This window comes from Pinus tabuliformis, chromosome 1_2 (assembly GCF_031772625.1).
Source record: "Pinus tabuliformis cultivar Carrire ecotype Pingquan chromosome 1_2, CPIR1, whole genome shotgun sequence".
Lineage (NCBI taxonomy): Eukaryota > Viridiplantae > Streptophyta > Pinopsida > Pinales > Pinaceae > Pinus > Pinus tabuliformis.
Window position 1 is genome coordinate 388,135,855 of NC_142298.1, and position 24,783 is coordinate 388,160,637.

Genomic DNA, 24,783 nt, shown 5'->3' on the forward strand with positions numbered 1-24,783 from the left:
TCGAGAAAGAATACAATTTAATCCTACCATTTTACGTTAGTTTAAAAATACATGATTGGACCCTTCATAACTATATGTTGGATTCTAGGGCCTAGCATAATTTGATGCCCAAAGAAATCATGGATAAAATACGATTGGACATTTCCCGAGAATATAAGGATTTGTATTCATTTGATTCTTGGAGAGTAAAATGTCTAGTGGTGATTAAATACATAGTGGTAATACTAGCCCAGGTGCCAATTAAAAAGCATAGTCATAGATGTGGTAATGGTAGATGTCCCACCCAACTACGGTATGCATCTGTTGAGAAGTTGGGGAAATAACTAGATCTATCCTACACTATTATTCCTATTTTCGGAGGTGGTACTCGTTGCCTATATAGAGAATCACAACTCACTTATACTATTAGAATTGTCGCCTATGTTTATGCTTATGATTATAAGCTAGGAAATTTTGTCTTAACCTTATCTGATGAAGTGAAGGATTTGATGCACACAAAAGAATGCATACTGAAAATACACACAATGCAAGTTAGATTTAGATAGTGGTTAAGTAACGAATAATTGTCAAACCAAACATCCTCGATTAAGAGCTTATTGGAATCAGGTGTAGGATTTAATCGATAAATTTTTCTCTGCCATAAATTTTACCACTATCCCTAGATAAAAGAACAATTAGCTGATGCTTTTTCCATAACGGTGGTGACCTTTATCCCGCCTACTAAATCAAAATTGAAATACGAGATTGAGGTCTTGTATTGATCTTCCATCCCTAACAATGTTAAGCATTGGTAGGAGTTTAAGGGTGGCCAAGAAATATAAAGATTCATTGAGATTATGGGGGAGTTCTCTAAACAAGGCATAGACGAGGGACCCGAGGATAGTCATATAGATATCAATACTTTTTAATTCAAAAAAAATATAGGGAAACATCATATTTTTCTAATTAAAAAAACCTATATTAGGTGAGGATTTATTCCTTTAGAAAAGAATTTTGACCAAAATGATGCAATTGCACACCAGACTCTCAATCTCTTACACTTAGAATTTGAGCAAGTAAATTTTGCAAATGAAACTCAAACCAAATTAATTGATAAAATTTTGACCATACTTGCAAAACTTGATTTTCATCACTCATACATTTCATCAAACACTTTAGATGTAAATCTTTCTTCAAATTCTATGTATACAACCAATAAAGTAGTCTTTTTTTTTAGACATTTTTCAAACACTTTGCATGAAATCAAATAAAAAACACTGCACTAATTCCACTTATAACATACCAACTAAAATATACCACTCAATCATGTAAGTACTGGTTTCTTTCTTTTGAGGTATTTTATCAAATAGTTTGTCTACAAATTGTAATAAAAGTCCTTTTAACAAATTTCTTCAAATGCTTTGCATGCAAATAGGCATAGATTATCTACAACAATACTATCATACAACGATCTTAACATGAAACAATATTATCCACGTCCATAAATCAACATTGAAATTGGGGAATTTCATTAAATAGTTTGTATGTAATGGATCATTAAACCATTCAGGCATTTTTTTCAAACACTTTCCATCCACACTAATATAGCAACTTCCTTAGGGCATATATACTAAATTATACATTCCAAGTTCTTAAAATTAAAGTAGAGGATTTGTGGGATTTTTTCTCACCATGGTCCAAGTTCCAACTTCTGGAACCTCCTATAAGAAAATGTATAGTATCAATGTGAACATGACTTGTTTGATTCATTATTTCAAGAGCACCCAAGAATATCGACTTCCTCCTGTCATATCTCCTAAAATATCATGGACCAAGATTTAAAACTTGGTTTAGATTACCAGAGCGATTTCCCCTAACTATAGTCAAAGTTTCAGCTTCTCGACCCCCACAGAAGAAATGTTATAGAATAAATGCCAACATTAAATAAGAATTTAGGAAGCACAACTTCCTCTAATCATATTTCCTAAAACATTGTGACCCAAGATTTAAAAGTTGTACTAGATGATCAATAGGATTTCCTCTTACAATGGTCTAAGTTTTTGCTTCTAGAACTCCCAATAAAAAAATTTGATAGAAAAAATTCCAATATGACCTCTTTAAAGAAGAATTTAGGAAGCCCAACTTCCTCTAGTCATATTTTGTGAAAATTCGAGAGCCAAATCTGAAAATTGGACTAGACGATCAAGGAGATTTCCCGTCATTGTCGTTCAAGTTTCATCTTTTAGAACCTCCTAGAAGAAAAGATATAACAGAAATGCCAACATGACATGATTAAAGAAGAATTTAATAAGCATACCTTTGTGAACCTGTGTCGTTACAATATTTAATAAATATAAAAATCTAAAACGAAATAATATAATAGCTACTTCCATGATAAATTTGCTAAAGGGTAGATGCATGTACATATAAATTTTCTAGAAAGAGAACTTAGATAATAATGCATGTCACTAAACCATCTATGCAAGAAATAAATATGCATGTATTATACCCAAAAAAAAATAAAACTTGATGTAGGGTGACCCATGTTCCACCGCACCATAGGGTCAACTATGCTTCAATATTTTTCATAGTTGGCCACCCTTGAGTTAAATTTTGATGCCTTGAAAAAAAACAAAACTCAATGATTTCACACCAAAGTCTTGGTTAAACAATCAAAATATGGAACCCACTGGCCATTCTTAATTTCCATCTAATGGAAAGCACCAAGGTGGTTTATCTATTGTACAGAAAGAACCACAATGTGATTTATCAACTATACAACAAATAACATAATGTGTTTTATCAACTATACAACAAGCACCACAAGGTGGTTTATCGGCTATACAACAACCACCACATGGTTCTTTTTCGACTCTACAACAAGCACTACAGGGTGGTTTATCAACGATACAAAAAACACCATTGGGTGGTCTATCATCTATATATCAAACACCACAGAGTGGTTTATCAACTATACAACAAGCACCACAGTGTGGTTTATTAGCAATAGAGAAAACACCACAAGGTGGTTTATTGGTTATACAACAAGCACAACATGGTGGTTTATCAGCTATACAACAAGCATCACAAGGTGGTTTACTAGCTATATAACAATTAGTTCTTTGCCACCCATCCTTTTCCCAATTCAAATTTTCTAAGTGAGAGAGAGTGAGATGTATGAGTTTAATAGAAAAGGGGGAGAGTGGAAGCTTAAGAACCAAGAGGAAGAACACCTTGATTGCTCCTCCCACTTAATTTTATAATCACTACATGACACTTCATCTTCCCAACATTTCAATTTCTTGGAAAGAATAACCATCAAATCAAAGGGAAATCTTCACCCAACATATATTTTTCCTCTTAAGTCAAGTTTTCATGGTCCCGAAGACATCATAATCTATTGGTCGTTCCCTTTCTTTAGATCTAAGATTTTTATTAATAAATATAAATATTACATCATATAATAGAGCTTGACACCATAACATCAATGTTGGCACCAGAACATTATATGTTCATAATTACATTACAAAATTTGTGTAATGAAATGGATGTGGCACCATTGTTATAATGAACGTTTTGGCTGCAATAGTGATGAAGGAAACATGAAAACTATTTAAGGCACTCCTAGGATTATATGATAGATTGCATTTATTCCATTGAAGCAGTGCTTCAAAAAACATTTTCAACTTTTTGCATTTTGTGTTAAGATTATAGATGAAGTTCTTAGGATTGAATATTTTTTAGTGTTGTGGGATTTCAAGAACATGTTCCAAGAAAATGAGCAGGAATGTTTACAAATTTTTTTAAATGTGTTAGATATTCATGCATTATATGTATTTAATTTATTCTATATAACTAATTTGAGTTAGGAGCAAATTAAAAAGTGTAAAGTCATGATCTTAGATATAAAGGTTAGAACTAATTCAATCACAAAAATATTTTACATATTTTGATATCAAGAAAAAAATATATATATTTTACAAATTATCTATTACTTTTCATTATGGAAGTCTACTAGTCATAACATATTTTAAGGATTATACTTAGAACTCACTTATCTTAAAAAAAAAAAGAAGAATAAATAAGTTTGATTATTTCATAGAACTCACTCATGTTAAAAAAAAGGAGTAAATAAGTTTGATTATTTCATATAAGAAATTAATCCATAATTTTTTTTGAACAAAATAATAGTTAGCACATTTAAAGAAAAGTACTCGAAATTCATATATACCAAAAACAAAATAAAATAAATGATTATCTAATATCGATAACTGTTTTATAAAATTTTCAAATCAAAACCACGATAATATTTTGAAATTTCCATGATATATCTTGGACACTATATTTTCTGCAAATAATCTATAATTTCAAAATACAATTCACCATTAAATTAAAACAAGTTAATATGAAGTCATAGACATTAATTACAAAATTTAATACAGTAACATAAAAGTATATATGAAATAAAATTGTGGTATAGTGATAGTCGTAAGGTTCAACATAATTATAAAATTCAAGCCCGATGCATAATGAGATTCCAATCTCAAAGGAGAAAGGATTGGCTTTAAAAGTAATGATTTTAAAATCATCATTTTAATCCACTGAAAATAGGTACCTACAAGACGTCGAAATCCTTTGGACCATAGTTGTATGTTTTAGAAACAAAGTTATTCACGTTACATAATCCCACAAGAGCCTTCACTTGATTTTTTCTCAACCCGTTCACGACGAGGAGGAGGAGCCGGCGGCGGCACATAAATGATTTGAGGAGGAGGAGCCGGCTGAGGCAGGTTCCGCAATTTCTGATTAAGCTCACTGATTTTTTCACTTGATTCTTTCTCAACCCGTTCACGTGCCCTCTTTTCGGCTGCCAACTGGTCTTCATACATTTTTGCGGATATACGCAATTTCTCCTCTATCTGATCAAACCAAAGGCCGCGGGTGATGAAAATATGGCCAGAAAAGGCAGAGTTAATTTCAGGAAACGACTTTAACACAAATTTTAGGGATACAGTTTAATCAAACTTGCCATTTATGAAAAATCTAAACCAATCTTTATCCCTGGGCACAAGTTATCCTAATTCAACCGTAAAATATCAAGAGTCCCCAATCAAAATATCTGCTTAGAACTCCGGTAAGGTGCAACAAACAAAATTTAGTGAATCGATTTTTAAGGGAAAGCACCAAAAGAACTCCATGGACACCATCTTTTGCGAGGTCAATACACTTAGAATATTTGAGCATGAGATATTTACATACAAAAATTTTCATCCTATATCTTTTAATGTGTTTTATCTTATACCGTCAAAATATGTACCAATTTTTTAGTTATTAATTTGCATATGGAAAGTTGTAGATTTCTTCAAATTGGTGTCTAACTTCTTCCAAAGCACAGTCTAAAAGTCATTTAGAAATATGGTCTCCCTATTTGAGATGGTACTTGCTATCCCAAAGTGCAACTAGACCTTTTTAAGCAACAATTTTTATTCCTTTTTTCCGTGAATGAGACTTTAATGAGGTATAAGAATGTGCATCTTCCATTTTGCAAGGGATGGCATCAACCTTGATTTCTATTACTAGACTTTTAAGTATAACATAGTATGCATCCGATAATAAATTGAGATACATCTTGTTGAATCATAGGCAAATACACATACCTATATGAATTGGAAACTATCTTTCCAACAACAAAAACTCCTACAACCTTGGATGTGTTAGCCTCTCCAATAAGCTACATTTTTTCACCTATAGGAACACATGTTTGTTTAGCTTGTAGAGCAACCCATTATAGAGATGAAAGTAATCCTTACCATCACCTTTGTTTATTTATATTTAGCCCTATATCTATTGAAACACTTCTTTATAATCTCTATTTTCCATCATGGAAAATTTTAGGGGCTAATATTTGTAGGTGGGCTAATTTTGAATGATTTTTCCATAAAAATGATTCACCAATTTCCATTTTTTATAAAAATAGTTCGCCCAAGTTTTACAATATAAACTAATTTTACCTTAAAAATCACCAACATTATATAGAGACTATATATAAAATCATTATAAATTTTAATAATTTTACAAATATATCAATAAACATTTTATAGTTTTCATATTAGGGACTAGTGAGATTCGCCAATGTTTTTAAACTTCAAGATAATTTTCCATCCTTGAAATTTCCCATGTTTTCCATTTATACATCATCAATAAAAGGATGCAAGTGAATATGACTTCCCAAATCTATAATCTTGTATATGGGTGGCCTTGAAAGCATGTTTGCAAACATGTCAATATTTCTCTTCTTGTATTTCATCAGAGGATGAAATTTATACATAAACCACTTCCACTTTTATTTGTTGGTTTGTTGAATCTTGCTTTGGGCATGAAATACTATAGTGGCTAGTGATAAATGTGAATAATGGTTTCATTTTCCATTAGATAATGCTTTCACTTCTTGAAAACTTGAACTAGGTTGTAGATTTGATTATCATACATGGTGTAGTTTAGGACTGCACCATGAAACATTTCAAAATGATATCACATTTACTTTTGTCCTTGCAAAAGTATCATTACCATAACATATCAACCTATATCATTCTTCACTTTGAAAGGCTTCTAAAAATTATGTAGTGAAAGAACTAGTGCTGGATGGATCCTCAATTTCACCTCATTGGAAGCTCTCTACTAATTATTTCCTACTAAAAACTCTTACTACTATCTACAATGGCATGAAGTAGCATAACTATAGCTAGAATGGGTGCTATAAAATTTTGTAGGTACTATATTGTGACAATAAATTTCCTAACCTCAATGTCATTTGTAAGAACTAACTATGCGACAATTACCTCCATAATCATGAGATCAATCTTGAATTCCTTCACAAAAATCATATATTTAAAACACAAATTTTTGCTAACCAAACTCACATGTCTTAATGTTATCTAGCAATTTATGATTTTTCGAATTCTCTAATACCTACATGAGATGTGAGATCTTCTCATCCTAAGTAAATTTATAGACCAATATATCATCTACATACACTATCATAATGGATCTAAAAACAGACATAATCCATCATTCATCAAATGTGTGAATGTAGTAGTGCATTACATAAAATGAAAGACATTATTATCCATTCATATAGGAATTTCCTTGTCTTAAAGGTATTCTTCAAGGTTTCTTCTTTAACTCATACATATTGGTACCTTGATTTTAGATCTAACTTGGTGAAGTATTTGGCAAGTCACAATGGATTTAACGAATATTCAATCCTTGGTGGAAGACACTGAATCTTGAGAGTGGCCTTGCTCAAAATTATGTAGTTGATACACATTTCCTAAGTTACATGCTTCTTGGGTACCATGATGATAGATGGCACACAAGGTGAGGTGTTTGGTCAAATTAGCTTGTATTGTAGGAATTGGTAGTATTAATTCTATAGTTCATCTACTTCTATGATGTATTTTTTGTAAACCCAATATTTGGCACTAGGGAGTTAGGCAGAAAATGTGTTTCATGCTCCACATCACTCTTAGGTGGTAACCCTTAATTCTTCTAAAGAACTTCTTTGTGTGTCCATAACAACTATTCCAATTAACTCCTATTTAAAACATACTAGGAGAGATTCCTTTACTTTTCTTGATTTTTTAGCAACTTTTTTCTCTCTTAAGAAATAAATCACAAACATCCTACAAGAAATGATCAATCTCTTCACTTGGCTAACCCTCACGCAAAATACTTTTGGTATACCTTTGTGTGTATTAATGACAAAATTATTCCATCTTGGTATAGGTGATCATTTTTTTCTCTCCTCATAAAGATTTCAACCCTCATATAAATTTAGGAGAACCAAAACACTACACCATAGACATAAATTAGTACTACATCTATCTCCACTTCATCAATATATTATGCACTTATAACAAACAAAAAAAAAAATCATTATTTAGAGGCCTTGATTTGTACATCCTTATTTACCCATCCTAATGGATATGGGATAGGGTGATCATGAAATTGCAATCCATTATTTTTTAATTTATTTTTTTGTATGGGGTGTATGCATGAATTGGAACCAAATAGATCATGCACCTTTTTCTTCTTGACCTATATCGTAAGATGGAAGAGTTAAGTCATATCCTACTCTTCCTTATGATGAAGGATACTCAAGTCCACCTCCTTCTACACTATATTTTGACAATATTTTCATCCACATATGAGCTACTATCCACTAATTTTCCTAAGTCCATGGCTAGAAAGTTGTTATATTTTCCTCCTTAAAATCCTTTGGATTTATTTCTACATATAGCTTGCAATACTTAACTCTAATGTTATAATCAATATTAAAATGGTTGGAATGGTTGTTTTCATCCTTGTATTTATGTACTGTCTATTTTATTATTTTCAATTCCTTTCCACTTCTTCTTTCCATCCTTGGAAGCATATTGATGGCCTTTCTATTTGGAACCACTTAGTTTTACTTTTTTTTTTTACCTATATTCTCTATGTCCTATGTTTTCACATTAACCTCATCAACCTTCCTAGGTTCTCATAGCATCACTTTATTCTATGAATGGATATGTATACCTTTGAATACTTTAGGAGTGCATCTAGGCACTTTGGAGATATACCCAATGTAATCACTAATTTTTCACCTGGTGGCTCACGCTTCCACACTGTTTCCTTCCCTTTTCCTAAAGTGATACCAATGAATCTAGAGGTCCTCTACATAACTAATAAAGTACAAATGAGACTTGGTAAGGGTTTTAAACACATAAAATTTAGTTACTAGTGGATCATTCTCTAGCCTAAGTATCTATATGTGTCTTTCCCATAATGTTAGGGCATATCCCTCTAGTTTGATTTAGGAAAATAAAATATTTTACACTTATTTTATGTTATGGACAATAAGATAAATTTTTAACACTTTCACCTAATGGTTCAACTTGGTAAAATCAATCTCACCTTGAGAGAACTTGATGTTCACTTTTGCTTCCATTTTAAATAAATAATGAGAAGAAGCGATGGAACTAGAATGTTGTTACTCTTTATTGCACTCTTTTCTCAGTCGATTTTTAGGGTCTTCATTATATCACATTTTCTTATCGAGTCCAAATTTTAAGTTAGAGCCACTGAATTTTGTAAAAGGTACATACTTGCTCACTAGTTCATACATGGCTAAGCCCATATTTTGACAAATCTACCAACTTTTTCATCGAAATTAAAAAATCTCTCATATGCCTCATCTTGAGGGTTGTTGCAATTAATACAATCTATTATGGCTAGGGTTTTGAAATTTTCTTCTGAAGCCAATTATTGGATGCAACAAATTCCCACAAAACCCCCCAAAATGTGTGCTCTAATACCAATCTAATATGTAAAGTTCCATGTACATTCCACTGGAAAAATCCATTACAAAAAATATTAAAATATTATGAAAATATTTTATTATGCAATATATTACTTTAAATCTCATATTTATCCCTAAAAGTGTAGTCCTAAAAATTATGGAAATAATTAAATCTAAAAAGAGAGAAATAAGAAAATGAGAATACCATAGAAATGAATGAGCACAATATGTGACATGGAAGACCTAATATGAGAGAAACCATAGATAGAAGTGGAGGCGTGTGTCATACTCTATTATTCTTAATTACGAATTGTAAGTACAAAGAAAGGGGCACTCACTATTGAGTTTCCATGGACACTTTGGATAGAATGACTACTACAAAATATTCTACCTCGTCTATTATTCTTCAACATCCCATTGATATATGCTCTACCAAATTATGGAACAATCACAATACTAAATGAAAGGAATCCCTTATATCACTAGTAGCCACTTATTTAACATATATTAATAGTCATATATGGTTAAGTTTATGATTTTTGCATCCCTGAACATTGAATTAGTGTCGGTGTTTTGGATCCTTTAGAATATTCTTGAATATTGACATGTAATTGTGATAAAAATCTTGGGGGAAATGAATTAGAAAGCTTGAATGTAGGGAGAGGAGGAGAGAAAAAATACATATCTACCATGAAACCAATTGTAAGAACATTGATATAAATGCAACTAAATACATCACAAAAATATGAAAGGGGAGAAATGCAACTAAATACATCACAAAAATATGTGAGAGAGAGAGAGAGAGAGAGAGAGAGAGAGAGAGAGAGAGAGAGAGAGAGAGCATGAAACCAATCATAATAACATTGATATAAATGCAACTAAATACATCCAAAAATATGAGAAGAGAGAGAGAGAGAGACCATGGAACTAATCGTAAGAACATTGATATAAATACAACTAAATACATCAAAAAAATATGAAAGGTGAGAGAGAGAGAGAGAGAGAGAGAGAGAGAGAGAGAGAGAGAGAGAGAGAGATCATGAAACCAATCGTAAGAACATTGATATAAATGCAACTAAATACATCACAAAAATATGAAAGGGGAGAAATGCAACTAAATATATCACAAAAATATGAAAAATGGGGGAGAGAGAGAGAGAGAGAGAGAGAGAGAGAGAGAATTGGGTGAGAAGGATCTCATTAAGAAAAACCATTACATGCAATGAGGATAATTCTGGGACCTCTCCTTCCTGACCTTCACTCTCTTTGTATTTCCTTCTTATAAGCTTTCTTATTGATGGAGTCAACCTTAATTAGGTTTTCACATTGTGAGTTACATATTTATGAAGCTCCCAATGTTTTGGTTTGATCCCCCCTTTATAAAATAATTGTCCTCATAATTTATCCATCTTAAAAAAGGAGTAACCCCATTATGTTTAATGTACAATAATGATTACAATATGTTATGAGCAAATGAAGAGAATGGTTTGTGTGGTTCACCCATAACCATTGGTTTCTAGATTACCCATAACCATCATGATTACAATGTGCCACATGCCAATGAAGAGAATGGTTTTATGTGGATAACCCATAACCATGGGTTGTTGGATGACCCATAGCCAAGTTGGAAATAGAAAGCTTGGAGAAGGGTTTTCTGTGGTCTACCCATAACCATGAGTTTGTGGATTATCCATAACCTTCATTTTTTTCATTGAATTTTTGGCAACGGACTTCTCACTTGAACTTTGTTGATAACTTTTGCTACAAGTGATGAAATCAAATTCTATTGAAGACCCAATTGAGGTATTGGAGATATTTGGTGTGATAAAATCATCCTTAAACTAAATGTTCAAGCAAACACGCTACTTTACAAACATGTATAACTTCAATCATGGATATATATGAATGAGAAATTGAAATAAAAGTGCGTAAAAACCCCATTTGGGCTAATGGAAAATAATTTAAAATGACTTGTCATGCATCCTCTGAAATTCTCTGTGGAGGTTGTGGAAGCTACATGAAGTTTGCTAAAGATTTCTCCACTACATTCCATTCAGTGTTGTGCTTCCAGGCATCCATGCCACTATTGGAAATCTAATAAATGGTTGGAATGGGGTAACCAAAGCTTCTAGATGTAGAATAAGTAATTTTTTAAGTTATGTCATGGTTGTATATATTTGTAATAATTGTGAATGTGAGAACATGAAGTGCAGAGGGCCAAAAAGGATGCCAATGGTTTGTAAGAAACATGGTTTGTTATAGAGATCATGGAATCTTTTGTTCCAAACCAATGAATGTCGTGAATCAATAAAGGTGTTCCTATAGTGTTGAATGAATATCTAGGGGTAGATAACCCTATAATTATTATCAGTTGATGGTGAAACTTATAATGTATGTTCTAGCAAATTGACTCCAAATGTTCCAAAACAATGTTGGAGATCGCTGCAAAGCTTTATAAGAAAAATATTATTCAAACCCTGGTTCCAATAGAGTGGGTAACCTACTTTGATACCAATTATGTAGATCTTGTAACAAATATCTAGACGGATTGAATTCCAACATAGGATGAGAGAAAACACATAAATATTCCATGAAACTAATAATAAGAAAATTATTAAAAATTAAATAATGGAATACATAAAAAAATATGACAAGAGAGAGAGAGATAGTTAGAGAAGAAGGATTTGATTAAGAAAAACCATTGCATGCAATGAGAAAATTTTTATGACCTATCCTTCTGTTGTGCTCTACAACAACCCCCCATTTCATAAATTTTTTACATAAAACTCATAATATGAAATGGGTCCCTTCTAAACTTAGACATCTGAATAAATTGGTATTAACCCATCATTAGAAAAACCCTCATTAAAAGGTTCAATGGAAGTGATATATTTAATAAACCTTTTTGAAATAAAGTCGGCCTTTTAAATAAATATAAAGTTCTTTGTTATTGCGATAAAGCAATCGCAAGATCGCATATCGCAATGATAAGGAAAACATATAAAGAAGACCCATTGACTCACTCCGATCTGAAAAGCAAATCGTTATCGGATATTGGGACAAGGCAAAACACATAGCATAAAGAAACGCCTCCCTCATTTCTCCGATGCAATAAAGTGTATCGCCATCGGCAGTCGGCCGTAACAACCCAATACATGAATTATGACACATTCAAATCCTCCGATGCAATAAGCGTATCGCCATCGGCAATCGGCAATGTTGCAATGGCATAAGTAATATGACCTGAATCCATCCCCGATTGTGATGCATCAAATTAAGGCGCACATCTTGAAAACGTATTTAAAAGCCTTGTATGCATTATATCACCTATCGAAGATCGGAAGATATTTTGGATTAATTTTAAAGCCTTTTCATTCACATTACCAATCTCTGATTGCGATTATCCACCGAAGAATCTGAGCCACGCTTGAATGGATCATTCATCATATAAATGATATAATGGGTATTCATGAACTCCTTTACCATGATTGACAGGTTAAATGACCAATTAATGAACCAGTTATGACGAGATTTTCCTTTAGATTCTATCTGCTGCAGTTTCACCATAATCCTTTATTATACGCCAATTGATATAATTTCATATTGGTTTATATTGGCTATTCTCTATTTCACGTTGGTTTCATTCCCTGTGCAAAACTCTACCGAAATAATGAATTTGAAACAAATGGAAAAGAAATCTAAGAAATCCGTAGTAGTAGCGGCTCCTATAGCAACAATGCAGTCAACCAATGATCCAGGACCAAGTAAAAAGGATTTAATCTCAGACACTACATGTCTCGGCCTTGGAAATACAAGTTGGCAAAACATCTAAAATTTAATTGAAGCAGAGGAGCCTGAGGAAGTATCGGGAAAAGCTACTGCAGATTCAACTAGTAAATCAGAAGCTACCCTTAAAGATTTAGCTGATTCAGATTTGCACAGGATAATAGCACGTGAGAAAATTCTTCCATATACTGATGTAGTGAGATGGGTGGTAGAACAAATTCTAGTTTTAGACAGAAAATTTCACACAATTGATTTGGCTCATTTCAGCTTGATGACTTAAGGAAGATGTATCACTTGCCCGAACCAAAAAAAAAATACAACAAAGCCTTTCTTGAAAAGTTCGCAGAGGAGAATGAGACTGAATCGGCCCCAATTAGGCAGTGGAGACAAAATCCTGCAAGGCACAAACATGAATCATCAGGTAAGTACTCTGTAGACTCGTTGTCCTCTCCTTACTGTTATGCCTGGGCAATGACGTGTAGAATTTGGGGGTTGCATGATTGTGCAAAGTTCACTTTTGAAATGGTTCCTTTAATGGAAGCGGTAGTTAATAGTGAAGTGATGGATTGGGAAAACATATTGTCCGATAAATTAGCCACTGCGATTCTTGAATTTAGATCAAATACACGCATAACCACCAAGACTATTCCCCCTTTCTATTACAGTGATTGTATTATGGATACTCTTTGCTTTAATTCTGAATATACATTACTTGGGTGGAGATGGACCCCCCAGGACCCTATGCCAATCCACATTTATCATCACATGTTATGGAAGGCTCGCTATAAAGATCATTTGTACCAAATCTGTAACGGTTTCATGTTGCCTATCTACTATGCTATTTTTGATAAACCTGCCCCAAATATTTCCGAGGAAGCAGGAATTGATTTGACTACTGTAGGAAATTGGTTCAGAGAAGACAAGTTCACAGATATAAGGCTTTTTGGTAACCTTACAAGGCCTCATGTCCTTCCTTTGTATGTACCCGATAAGCTGTTAGCTCGGGAATTGGCATACCAGATAACAACCGCAGGAACATCTAAAACTCTTAGAACTTCTAAAAAGTAGGTATGGCCTACATTTCCTTTGAGATGCGGTGTTTATACTCTCCATGATTACAAACATGCAGAAAAGGAGGCAGAAAAGATAAACATGCTCAATCTTGCAACCATTCCCAATATGGAATATGATCCAAGGAAAGTTGCTTATAATGTGCTTGAACAAGCCAAACTTACAAAGTTTGATCATCAAGAAGATGAATTTGATGACTTGTTTTCCTCAGGAGAATCATTATCTCAGGTAAAATATTTGGCCAAAATGAGATATAAAGATGAAGGGCTGATAGAATTCAATAGGATCAGAGAACAGAGGTTGCAAACTCTGCCTCTGGACTCATTAGCTACCACCCCAACAATCCGGTCAAGCGATCCTGAACAACAAATTGTTAACAAACCTCCTGCTATGGAGAACATTCCCGAGAAAGGAAAAGAGCCAAAATAGGATAAGGAAAAGAAACAAGATAGTGAACATATTGATCTAGATACTCAGATTGATCCCAAACTCCTTAAAGAATGGCAACAATTTGATTCCATCATAAGCAATCCTGAAAGTTCACAAGGTTTCAACACACCTCAAGTAACAGTTGGTCATAAAACAGCGTCAAGTACGGTTTCAATTGAAGGAACCAGCGGCCTACCCACTAGCGAAGATGTAGAAATAATTCCTAAGGATCCATCCGATCATATTGTTTTGCAGATAGAAGAAATACCACCATTAGATGTCTTTTATAGTCCCAAACATAGCGCTGTAGTGAAAAGATAGAGGAAAAGGAGAAGAATTGATCAATATTCCCTTTTACCTATACAAACAGAGATGGCTAATGTGGTATGGAAAGAAGAATTCAATCCTTCCAAAGACCTCACAAAACTTTCTCAGTATGCTAGATCTTTCTTGGCAGCTACTATGGATAAAGCATCGGAAGTAAGAAATTTACTCAAAGAAAAGGACCAAACAATTGTTTCCTTATAGTCACAGCTATCCGAGAGACAGCAAAGAATAGAACAGTTAGTACAACAGCTAGCAGAACAACAGCAAATAAAAAATCAATTAATTGAACAATTGATCAAAGAGAAGCAGAGGATAGATCAGAGCGCAGCGCAGAAACAAAAAGAATTATCCGCAGCATTAGCCAAGCTGAAGACAATGAATGAACAAATGAGTAAGACAAAAGATGAGCAAATCGATCAACTATCACAACAGGTAGAAAAATTCAAAGGTGTTGGAAATAATACTGAGAGGGGGGGTGAATCAGTATTATCTAGCAATTTTAACAAATCTTCCTTATTTGATCTTTTGAATTATTCTTGCATATCAGTACCATAAAATAATGAGCATGAACAAAGAAAATAGACAGTCACACCAAAGAACACAAGATGTAAGGTGGAAACCCAATGTGGGAGAAAACCACCTGCTGCAATATGTCTCTATCTTCTTTCAATTTAGAAATTCTTTTACAATGATTGTGTACTGGTGCAGTCCTTTACCAGTACGCAGGCTGCAACCTGCAGAGAGCTACAACTCTCTCTCGTTTTCCAGTCTCTCCTGGAAGGGAGCTATAACCCCCTACTTCTTTTCATGAAGAATCAAATGATCAACAAGTATACAACAGTTACAGTCCACTACAGTTATCAGAACAGTAATCACAGAACTAACCCAGAACACCTTATGAACAGAAAAATACAGTCAACAGATCAACTTAAGACAGGGACGCAATTTTTCTTTCTGTGGCCTGCGACTGGACGCAGTTTACCTTCTGCTGCTCTGCGTGCCGACGCACTGTTCCTTTAAACTGCTCTGCGTACCGGCGCACCCAACAATACTATCGCGCCGCGTCTTTTGCTTCAGAGACGCATCCAATAATACTATCACGCCGCGTTTTTCGCTTCAGAGACGCACCTGAGCCCTTACTGTACTGCGTCTCGGCGCACTTTCCCTTCACTGAACCTGCGTCCCTTCAGATATAAAAGATATGAAGACTTCAGAACTAACCCAAACAGTCAGATCTGCAGATCTGATCATGCGCCATAGAGATCACAGTCCATTAGAAGATTCACCCTCATAGATCTGGACTAGATCTCACCAAAAGATATTCAACCAAAGACCATGCCCAATCCAAATGAACTCCTTTGCTTTATATAGGCAAGCTCCTCCCCAAAACATGGAACAATACCATGAGCCGACGTCATAGAAACACAAAACCGTCGGCTAGATACCACACAAGAAACCCCCACGTGCTTTTCTCTGTCTTGAAATGTGTGCACTGGGTGGACGCACCCCCTGAACGGCTGGCCTGCGTCCCTGGACGTGGGTTCTGCATGGTATACCTGCGGGGACGCACTTTCTGAACAGATTGCCTGCGTCCTTCTTAAAAATAGAGAGCTGATCATCAAAAATAGTGATCTACCACCTGAATGGGTTGCCATCAAGGACAACACCTGAATCATAATGCCAACAATCTCCCCCTTTGGACTTGATGGAAACCTTATGATCTTCAGCTTAATTCTCCCCCTTTGACATCAAGGGCAAAGGGTATGCTCCCCCTACGCTCATGCTCCTCCAGATCTGCAAATAACCAGAAATCCACCATGAAAGAGATAGAGACATATTGCAGCTATTTCCAAGATCTCCTTCTTCATAATGCCAACAATGTATTATGTGCTCCCCCTGAGCCTATACCACCAATAAGAAGATGTTCAGCAATAAGATGATGCATCAACAATCCCCAGCTTTTGCCTGAGGTATTCAAAAGTGTCCCTGGGCAACGGTTTGGTGAAAATATCAGCAACTTGTTCCTTAGAAGGAACATACTCCAACTTGACCTTCTGTTCAAGTACTTGTTCCCGGAGAAAATGGTACTTGATTGGTATGTGCTTGGTTTTTGAATGCATAACCGGATTCTTTGAGATGCTGATTGCACTTGTGTTGTCACATAAGATAGGGATTGGAGGTGTACAAGTGATTTGATAATCTTACAAAGTCTGCATCATCCAAAGGAGTTGGGTGCAACAAGATGCAGCAGCAACATATTCCGCTTCAGCTGTAGACAAGGCAATTGAACTCTGTTTCTTGCTGAACCAAGATACCAGTCTGGAACCCATAAAGAACGCACCACCACTTGTGCTTTTCCTGTCATCCACGCTTCCGGCCCAATCTGCATCTGTATAAGCATGAAGAGTGAGATCTGTATCTCTAGGATACCATAAGCCATAATTTTGAGTCCCTTGAAGATATTTGAAAATTCTCTTCACTGCCTGAAGATGAGTCTCCTTCGAATTTGCCTGAAATCTTCCAACTATTCCAACTGCATGCATGATGTCTGGTCGGGTACCTGTCAAATATAGTAAACTTCCAATCATAGATCTGTAGGTTGGTTGATGTACTGCTGCAGATTCATCATTTGCACTGAGACTACATCCTGTGACCATGGGTGTACATACTGGTTTTGCATCTTCCATGCCATATTTCTTCAAAATCTGCTTGAGATACTTGGTTTGAGATAAAAGGATTCCTCCTTCCTTTTGTTGGATTTGCAAACCAAGGAAGTATGTCAGTTCTCCTAGCAAGGACATTTCAAATTCTTTCTGCATGACCGAGGCAAAGCTTTGACTCATAGCTTCTTCATTGCTGCCAAAAATAATGTCATCTACATACACAACAAGTATTAGCAATTTGTCATTTTCAACTTTTATATACAGATTGCTATCTGCTGAACCTTTTGAAAAACCTTGTTGATGAAGATATTTGTCCAACCGGTAGTACCAAGCCCTTGGAGCTTGTTTGAGACCATAGAGAGCCTTTTTTAATCGGCATACAAGATTTGGATCATTTCCAAGAATGAACCCATCTGGCTGTTCAATGTACACTTCTTCATCCAAGTCTCCATTCAGAAAGGCTGATTTCACATCCATTTGAAATACTTTGAAGTTTTGAAAACTTGAGAGAGCAAGGAACATTCGGATGGCCTCAAGTCTTGCAACAGGAGCAAAAGTTTCTTCAAAGTCTATTCCTTCTTGTTGCGCATACCCTTTACAAACAAGTCTGGCTTTGTTTCTAATTACTTCTCCATTTTCATTCAATTTATTTTTGAAGACCCATTTTGTTCCGTTAACATTCTTATCCTTTGGTCTAGGAACCAGCTCCCAAGTGTTGTTCTTTTCGATTTGCTCAAGTTCTTCATCCATTGCTTTCACCCAACATTCATCTTTGCATGCCTCTTTCACATTTTGTGGTTCAGTAGAGGAGAGTAATGCCAAATAGCTTGAAGCTTCTGCAACTGTTCTTCTAGTTTGTATACCTGCTTCTTTCTGTCCCATGATCTGAGATTCTGGATGGTTCTTCTGAACATATCTGGATGGAGTCTTTTCTTCTATTCTTGTTCGTTCTTCTGCTTCTTCGTGAGGTTCTTCTTGAGATTCTTCTTGAGGTTCTTCTTCTTCATCATTCTGTCTTTGAGGGTAGCTTTCATCTTCTTCGATGTCTTCACGATGTATTTGCCTAGGAATGTATCCCTTCTCATCAACCACTACATCAATGCTGTCAACAATTCTGCCAAGTCTTTTATTGTAGCATTTGTATGCTTTGCTATGTGGAGAATAGCCAAGAAGAATGCCTTCATCTGCTCTAGGATCAAGTTTTCCAAGCTGCTCCTCAGTATTCTTGATATAGCATTTGCTCCCAAAGATTTTGAAGTGCTTTACCGAAGGAGTTTTACCACTCCAGAGCTCATGAGGAGTTTGAGTGCTGTTCACCCGAACATTTGTCTTGTTGAGAATAATAACCGCAGCATGTGCAGCTTCACCCCAGAAAGTTGCGGGAGTTCCTGATTCATCAAGCATAGCACGAGCCATTTGTTGGATTGTTCTGTTCATTCTTTCAACTACTCCATTTTGCTGAGGAGTTCTAGCTGTAGAGAATTCTCTCCTTATCCCATGTTCATCACAGAAATCGAAAAATTCATTTGAAGTAAATTCCCCACCTCTGTCGGATCTGAGGCACTTAATTTTGTGACCTGATTCATTTTCAACCAAGGCTTTGAAGGATTTGAATTTTTCGAATGCTTCATCTTTGTGCTTCATAAGTCCTAACCAAACAAACCTGGAGAAATCGTCAATAAATAATATCAAGTATTCCTCTCCTCTAGGTGTTCTTTTCCTGAATGGTCCACATACATCTGTATGTACTAGCTCAAGAGGCATGCTAGCTGATCCTTCTTTCTCTGGAAAGTTAGTCCTGGTTTGTTTTCCAAACTGACATGATCTGCATATGGTGTTGTCAGGAATTTTGATATCTGGAAGATCGCGAACTGCCTGATATTTGCATGCTTTCCTTATTTGTGAGAAGCTTAGATGTCCCAACCTTCGATGCCATAACCAGTGCTCTTCATCCTTGCTTAGATAGCATTGTTGTTGTCCTTCTTCAAATATGTATAGATTATTTGGAGTTCTTTTCCCTTTGAGAACTGTTTTACCTGTATCAAGATCACGAACAAGACATCCATTTGATCTGAATATAACCTCGGTTCTTTGATCACACATCTAGCTAACACTTAGTAGATTATGCTTCAATCCATCAACATACAAAACATTTCCAGCCTTAACATCTTCTTTTAAAGGAGCAATACCTTTTCCTTTTATAGTTGCAGGAGTATCATTTCCAAAAGAGACTTTCTTTCCCTTTTCTAAAATAGAATAAGACTCAAGTTTTTCTTTATCACTTGTCATATGCTTCGAACATCCACTGTCAATGTACCATAGATTTTCTTGTCCTTCTGCATAAAATGCTATCCCACATCTTTCTGTTTGAGGTTCCTTTATTCTCCATGTTTTGGTGCCTGAGGCTTGTTCCTTTTTCCGCTCTTGTTCCTTTCTTTCCTGAAACCTGCTTCTGCATTCAAAATCTTCATGACCAAAATTATTGCAAATAGAACATTCAACTTCATTTTCAAGAGCCGAAAAGTTGTTATAGGTCCTCTTTGTAATCCCTGTCATACTTCTTTGTTTTTGAGCTTCCCTAGTCATAATTGTTTTATACGAAACACATTGAGCTGCTTTGTGACCAAAGTTATGGCAAGAAAAGCATTGTCCATTGAAGAAGCTTCTGCGATTATTGAATCTACCAGCCAACTGATTGTAATTTCTATTTTCATCTATTCTTGAACCAAACTGAGAAGATTTTATCTGTGGCTGGTTGTGGCTTTTGTTCATTCTTAAGCTGGATTGTCCCTAATAGTTTCTGTTTGAAATTTGTCCCTGCTTTACCTGATGATCTTCATTGTGCTTTTGCTCATTTCTTCTTGCTGCATCAAGATAACTTTTTGAAGTGGATGCTTGAGAAGTTTCTCCATTATAGCCCAGACCTGTCTTATTTAGTGGAGACCGCTGCACACTGATAATCTCATCCAAAGTTTCAGATCCTTTGACAAACTTGAGATTAATAGCTTTTTTTTTCTCAATTTCTTTTCTAAGACCAACAATTTCACCTTCTAATTTTTCAAGATGTTTTTCCTTTTCATCAATTTGAAATTGTAGAGTATCAATGATCATGTTCTTTTCTTCTATACATCTCTTGAGTCTAGTAATTTCATCATAAAGGTTATCCACATCTACAACATCCTCATAATCATCATCTTCAAATGCCATTAACAACCTATATTTATTACCTTGTTCATCTTCATCACTGTTTGATAAGCCATCACTATCTTCATGGGTGTAGTAGCTTTTCTTATTTGCACTTTGTTTCTTGTTCCATCTAGCTCGTTCCTTTCCTTTATCCTTATAAGGACATTTTGCAGCATAATGACCTACTCTTCCACAAGCAAAGCATTTGAAAGGTAGCTTACCTCTGAACCTTCCAGAACCCCTTTGAAGATTTCTGACAAAATTTGATTCTTCTTCCTCTTCTTCTGGAACATGGCTTGCTTCATAGTGATCTTCTTTGCCTGATGCCTTAAAAGCAGCCTCCCTTCTGTCTGATGGACCTCCCTTTCTCATTTCATAAGCAGTTAGAATTCCATGTAGCTGAGACATAGTGAGAACACGGAGATTTTATTTTTCTTCTATTGCAGATACTTTAGATTCAAACTTGGGGGATAATGATCTTAGAATCTTTTGAACTACTATAGACTCTTTTATTTCTTCACCCAAATTTTTCATACAATTAACAATCTCATCTACCCGAAGAAAATAATTTGCCACACTTTCATCATTATACATCTTGAGAGTCTCATATTGAATCCTGAGAGTTTGAAGTTTAGCTTGTTTTACCTGTTCATCTCCTTCATAGCTTGTGATCATTTTGTCCCATATTTCTTTTGCTGATTTGAAGTGCATTACCTTCATGAATTCTGTTTGGGATATACTTCCTAATAGAGTACTGACTGCTTTTGCATTTGTTTCATACTTCTTTTTCTCAGCTGGATCTGTAGGAGTAGCTGAAGGAAAAGCATAGGCTGTTTCTACAATGTCCCAAACTTCTGTGCCAAGAGATTGAAGATATGCAGTAACTCTTACCTTCCAATAATTGAAGTTTGTCCCATCAAAAACCGGTGGCCTGATTGATGCTTCTCTCTCGTAGTTGCTCATGATGAACGATCTACCTTCAAGCGATCAAGCTTTTCTGAAGGACCTGCTCTGATACCAATTGTTGGAAATAATACTGAGAGGGGGGGTGAATCAGTATTATCTAGCAATTTTAACAAATCTTCCTTATTTGATCTTTTGAATTATTCTTGCATATCAGTACCATAAAATAATGAGCATGAACAAAGAAAATAGACAGTCACACCAAAGAACACAAGATGTAAGGTGGAAACCCAATGTGGGAGAAAACCACCTGCTGCAATATGTCTCTATCTTCTTTCAATTTAGAAATTCTTTTACAATGATTTTGTACTGGTGCAGTCCTTTACCAGTACGCAGGCTGCAACCTGCAGAGAGCTACAACTCTCTCTCGTTTTCCAGTCTCTCCTGGAAGGGAGCTACAACCCCCTACTTCTTTTCATGAAGAATCAAATGATCAACAAGTATACAACAGTTATAGTCCACTACAGTTATCAGAACAGTAATCACAGAACTAACCCAGAACACCTTATGAACAGAAAAATACAGTCAACAGATCAACCTAAGACAGGGACGCAATTTTTCTTTCTGTGGCCTGCGACTGGACGCAGTTTACCTTCTGCTGCTCTGCATGCCAACGCACTGTTCCTTTAAACTGCTCTGCGTACCGGCGCACCCAACAATACTATCGCGCCGCGTCTTTTGCTTCAGAGACGCATCCAATAATACTATCACGCCGCGTCTTTCGCTTCAGAGACGCACCTGAGCCCTTACTGTACTGCGTCTCGGCGCACTTTCTCTTCACTGAACCTGCGTCCCTTCAGATATAAAAGATATGAAGACTTCAGAACTAACCCAAACAGTCAGATCTGCAGATCTGATCATGCGCCATAGAGATCACAGTCCATTAGAAGATTCGCCCTCATAGATCTGGACTAGATCTCACCAAAAGATATTCAACCAAAGACCATGCCCAATCCAAATGAACTCCTTTGCTTTATATAGGCAAGCTCCTCCCCAAAACATGGAACAATACCACGAGCCGACATCATAGAAACACAAAACCGTCGGCTAGATACCACACAAGAAACCCCCACGTGCTTTTCTCTGTCTTGAAATGTGTGCACTGGGTGGACGCACCCCCTAAACGGCTGGCCTGCGTCCCTGGACGCGGGTTCTGCATGGTATACTTGCGGGGACGCACTTTCTGAACAGATTGCCTACGTCGTTCTTAAAAATAGAGAGCTGATCATCAAAAATAGTGATCTACCACCTGAATGGGTTGCCATCAAGGACAACACCTGAATCATAATGCCAACAAAAGGTCTTCCTCAACCAGCAGATTTCAGGTCCGAAGCTCTCTAGATTAATAAAGCATTGATTACACAGCTAAAATTGTTATGTCATAATATTTCCCTTGTTGAGCCCCTATGTGAGATTGCTTCATCAATGATTGACAAATCAGTCGATGCCAGGCAAGATTTGGAACAGGCCGATGAAACTTTAACCAATTTTCTTGCTTGGCAAGAGACCAGCGAAGGACAAGCCGCAAATCTGCCTAAAATTCTAGAGTCACACAAAGAGATTCTTTTCCTAGAATGGCAGACACAATTGATGAAAGCAGAAAGGGACACTTCAAGATGTAGATCAACAACCAGTAATTTAATTGAGTTAATCAATGATACTCTTTATTTGTCTAACTTGATTTCACAGTGCACTCCAAGTAAATTGCCATCAGTCAAAGCATTAGAACAAATATGCAATCAAGAATTGGAGAAGAATGGGAGATTAATCGGTAGCATCCAAAGTTTAACTTGGGATACCTTTTGGTTTTTCCTAGTTAAGCCATACAGTCAAAGGGCAGCACTCAAATGTTTAACCGATGCGATCGGTTACATGATTCCCAAAATTCATGATGCCACATATTCAGCCCAGCTACATTCTCGTCTGAGTCACCCTCCAGAATTGCAACCAATGCTTGCTATCTGCCAGCTCAAGCCAAAGGAAGATCATTTGAAATAGTGAATTATACTGCCGACTACAAATAGGCCTATTTTGAGGGGATTTTCATGATTTAGTTATACCACCTAGTAGCATTTTTATTTCATAATTAGTTAGCTTAGATAGTATTTATAGACCCTTTCATGTATTTGGAAAGGGTCCTCAGTTTTTGTATAAACTCAAATCAGTAAGTTACACTATTGTACTTTTGATATATTTTATGAAGATTGGGCCAGTATTCTGAATTTTAACGAAGAAAGCTTTGATGATATGTGCACTATTGCTTTATGGTGGAAGTGTTTCTAAGTTAGAAGAAGGAATTTGAATGCGATTGATATTAAGAGTGATCCAAATAACATATGGTACTATTTTCTATGCTCTTGATTCATTCTTTAATGTGAATCGACATTTATTTAATCTTGCTATCATTGGATATATATATGTGTTTTAACAACAATCCTTATGCTTATCACTATTGAATGTTTAAGGAGTGTTATTCTTTCAATCATATTTATGTCAATGATATATGAAAATAGTGTAATAATGTTTTAAATTATTACTTAGTTCAACTACTTGAACTAAGTAATTATCATATGAATAAATTTCTTTGTTTACCAATAGAGTCATCTATATGCCTGTTTGTAGATAAAGATCATCAAAAGTTACACTAAAGCAGAAACTCCCCGGGATAGATTAGTTGTTTATAATTTTAATTTATAGATTAAATCATCCATCCATTATCATTAGATATTAGAGAATCAACCACTTATCCATCCCATCTACAAACAATTGGGAAACCGGTCCCATTATTTCCAGTCGGAGCCACCACACCAAATGGAAAAGGAGATGCCTTTAAGGTCCGGACTGGGTGGTTTTCCCCGATGTTGTTGCAGTGATTTTCGAGGTATCAACACCTTCCCAACCTTCGCTCTCTTCTTATTACCTTCTTACAATGTGTCTTTTTTACAAAGTCAAATTTAATTAGATTTTACCCCACCATTTAGGTATTTAGTAAGTTACCTTTTACATAAAAATATGACTTAAAGACTTACACATCCAAAC

At 35.5% G+C, this 24,783-nt stretch overlaps 1 protein-coding gene across 1 annotated transcript in view; it reads right to left on the reverse strand.

The window, feature by feature from the left end:
* Window positions 1-4,422: 4,422 nt before the first annotated feature.
* The window catches only part of LOC149206001 (immune-associated nucleotide-binding protein 9-like), a 107,192-nt gene continuing 86,831 nt past the window's right edge, over window positions 4,423-24,783 (reverse strand). The window contains exon 5 of the mRNA XM_089395248.1: window positions 4,423-4,898. Coding sequence (XP_089251374.1) covers window positions 4,656-4,898 — 243 coding nt within the window. The 3' untranslated portion in view covers window positions 4,423-4,655. The remainder of the gene's footprint in view (window positions 4,899-24,783) is intronic.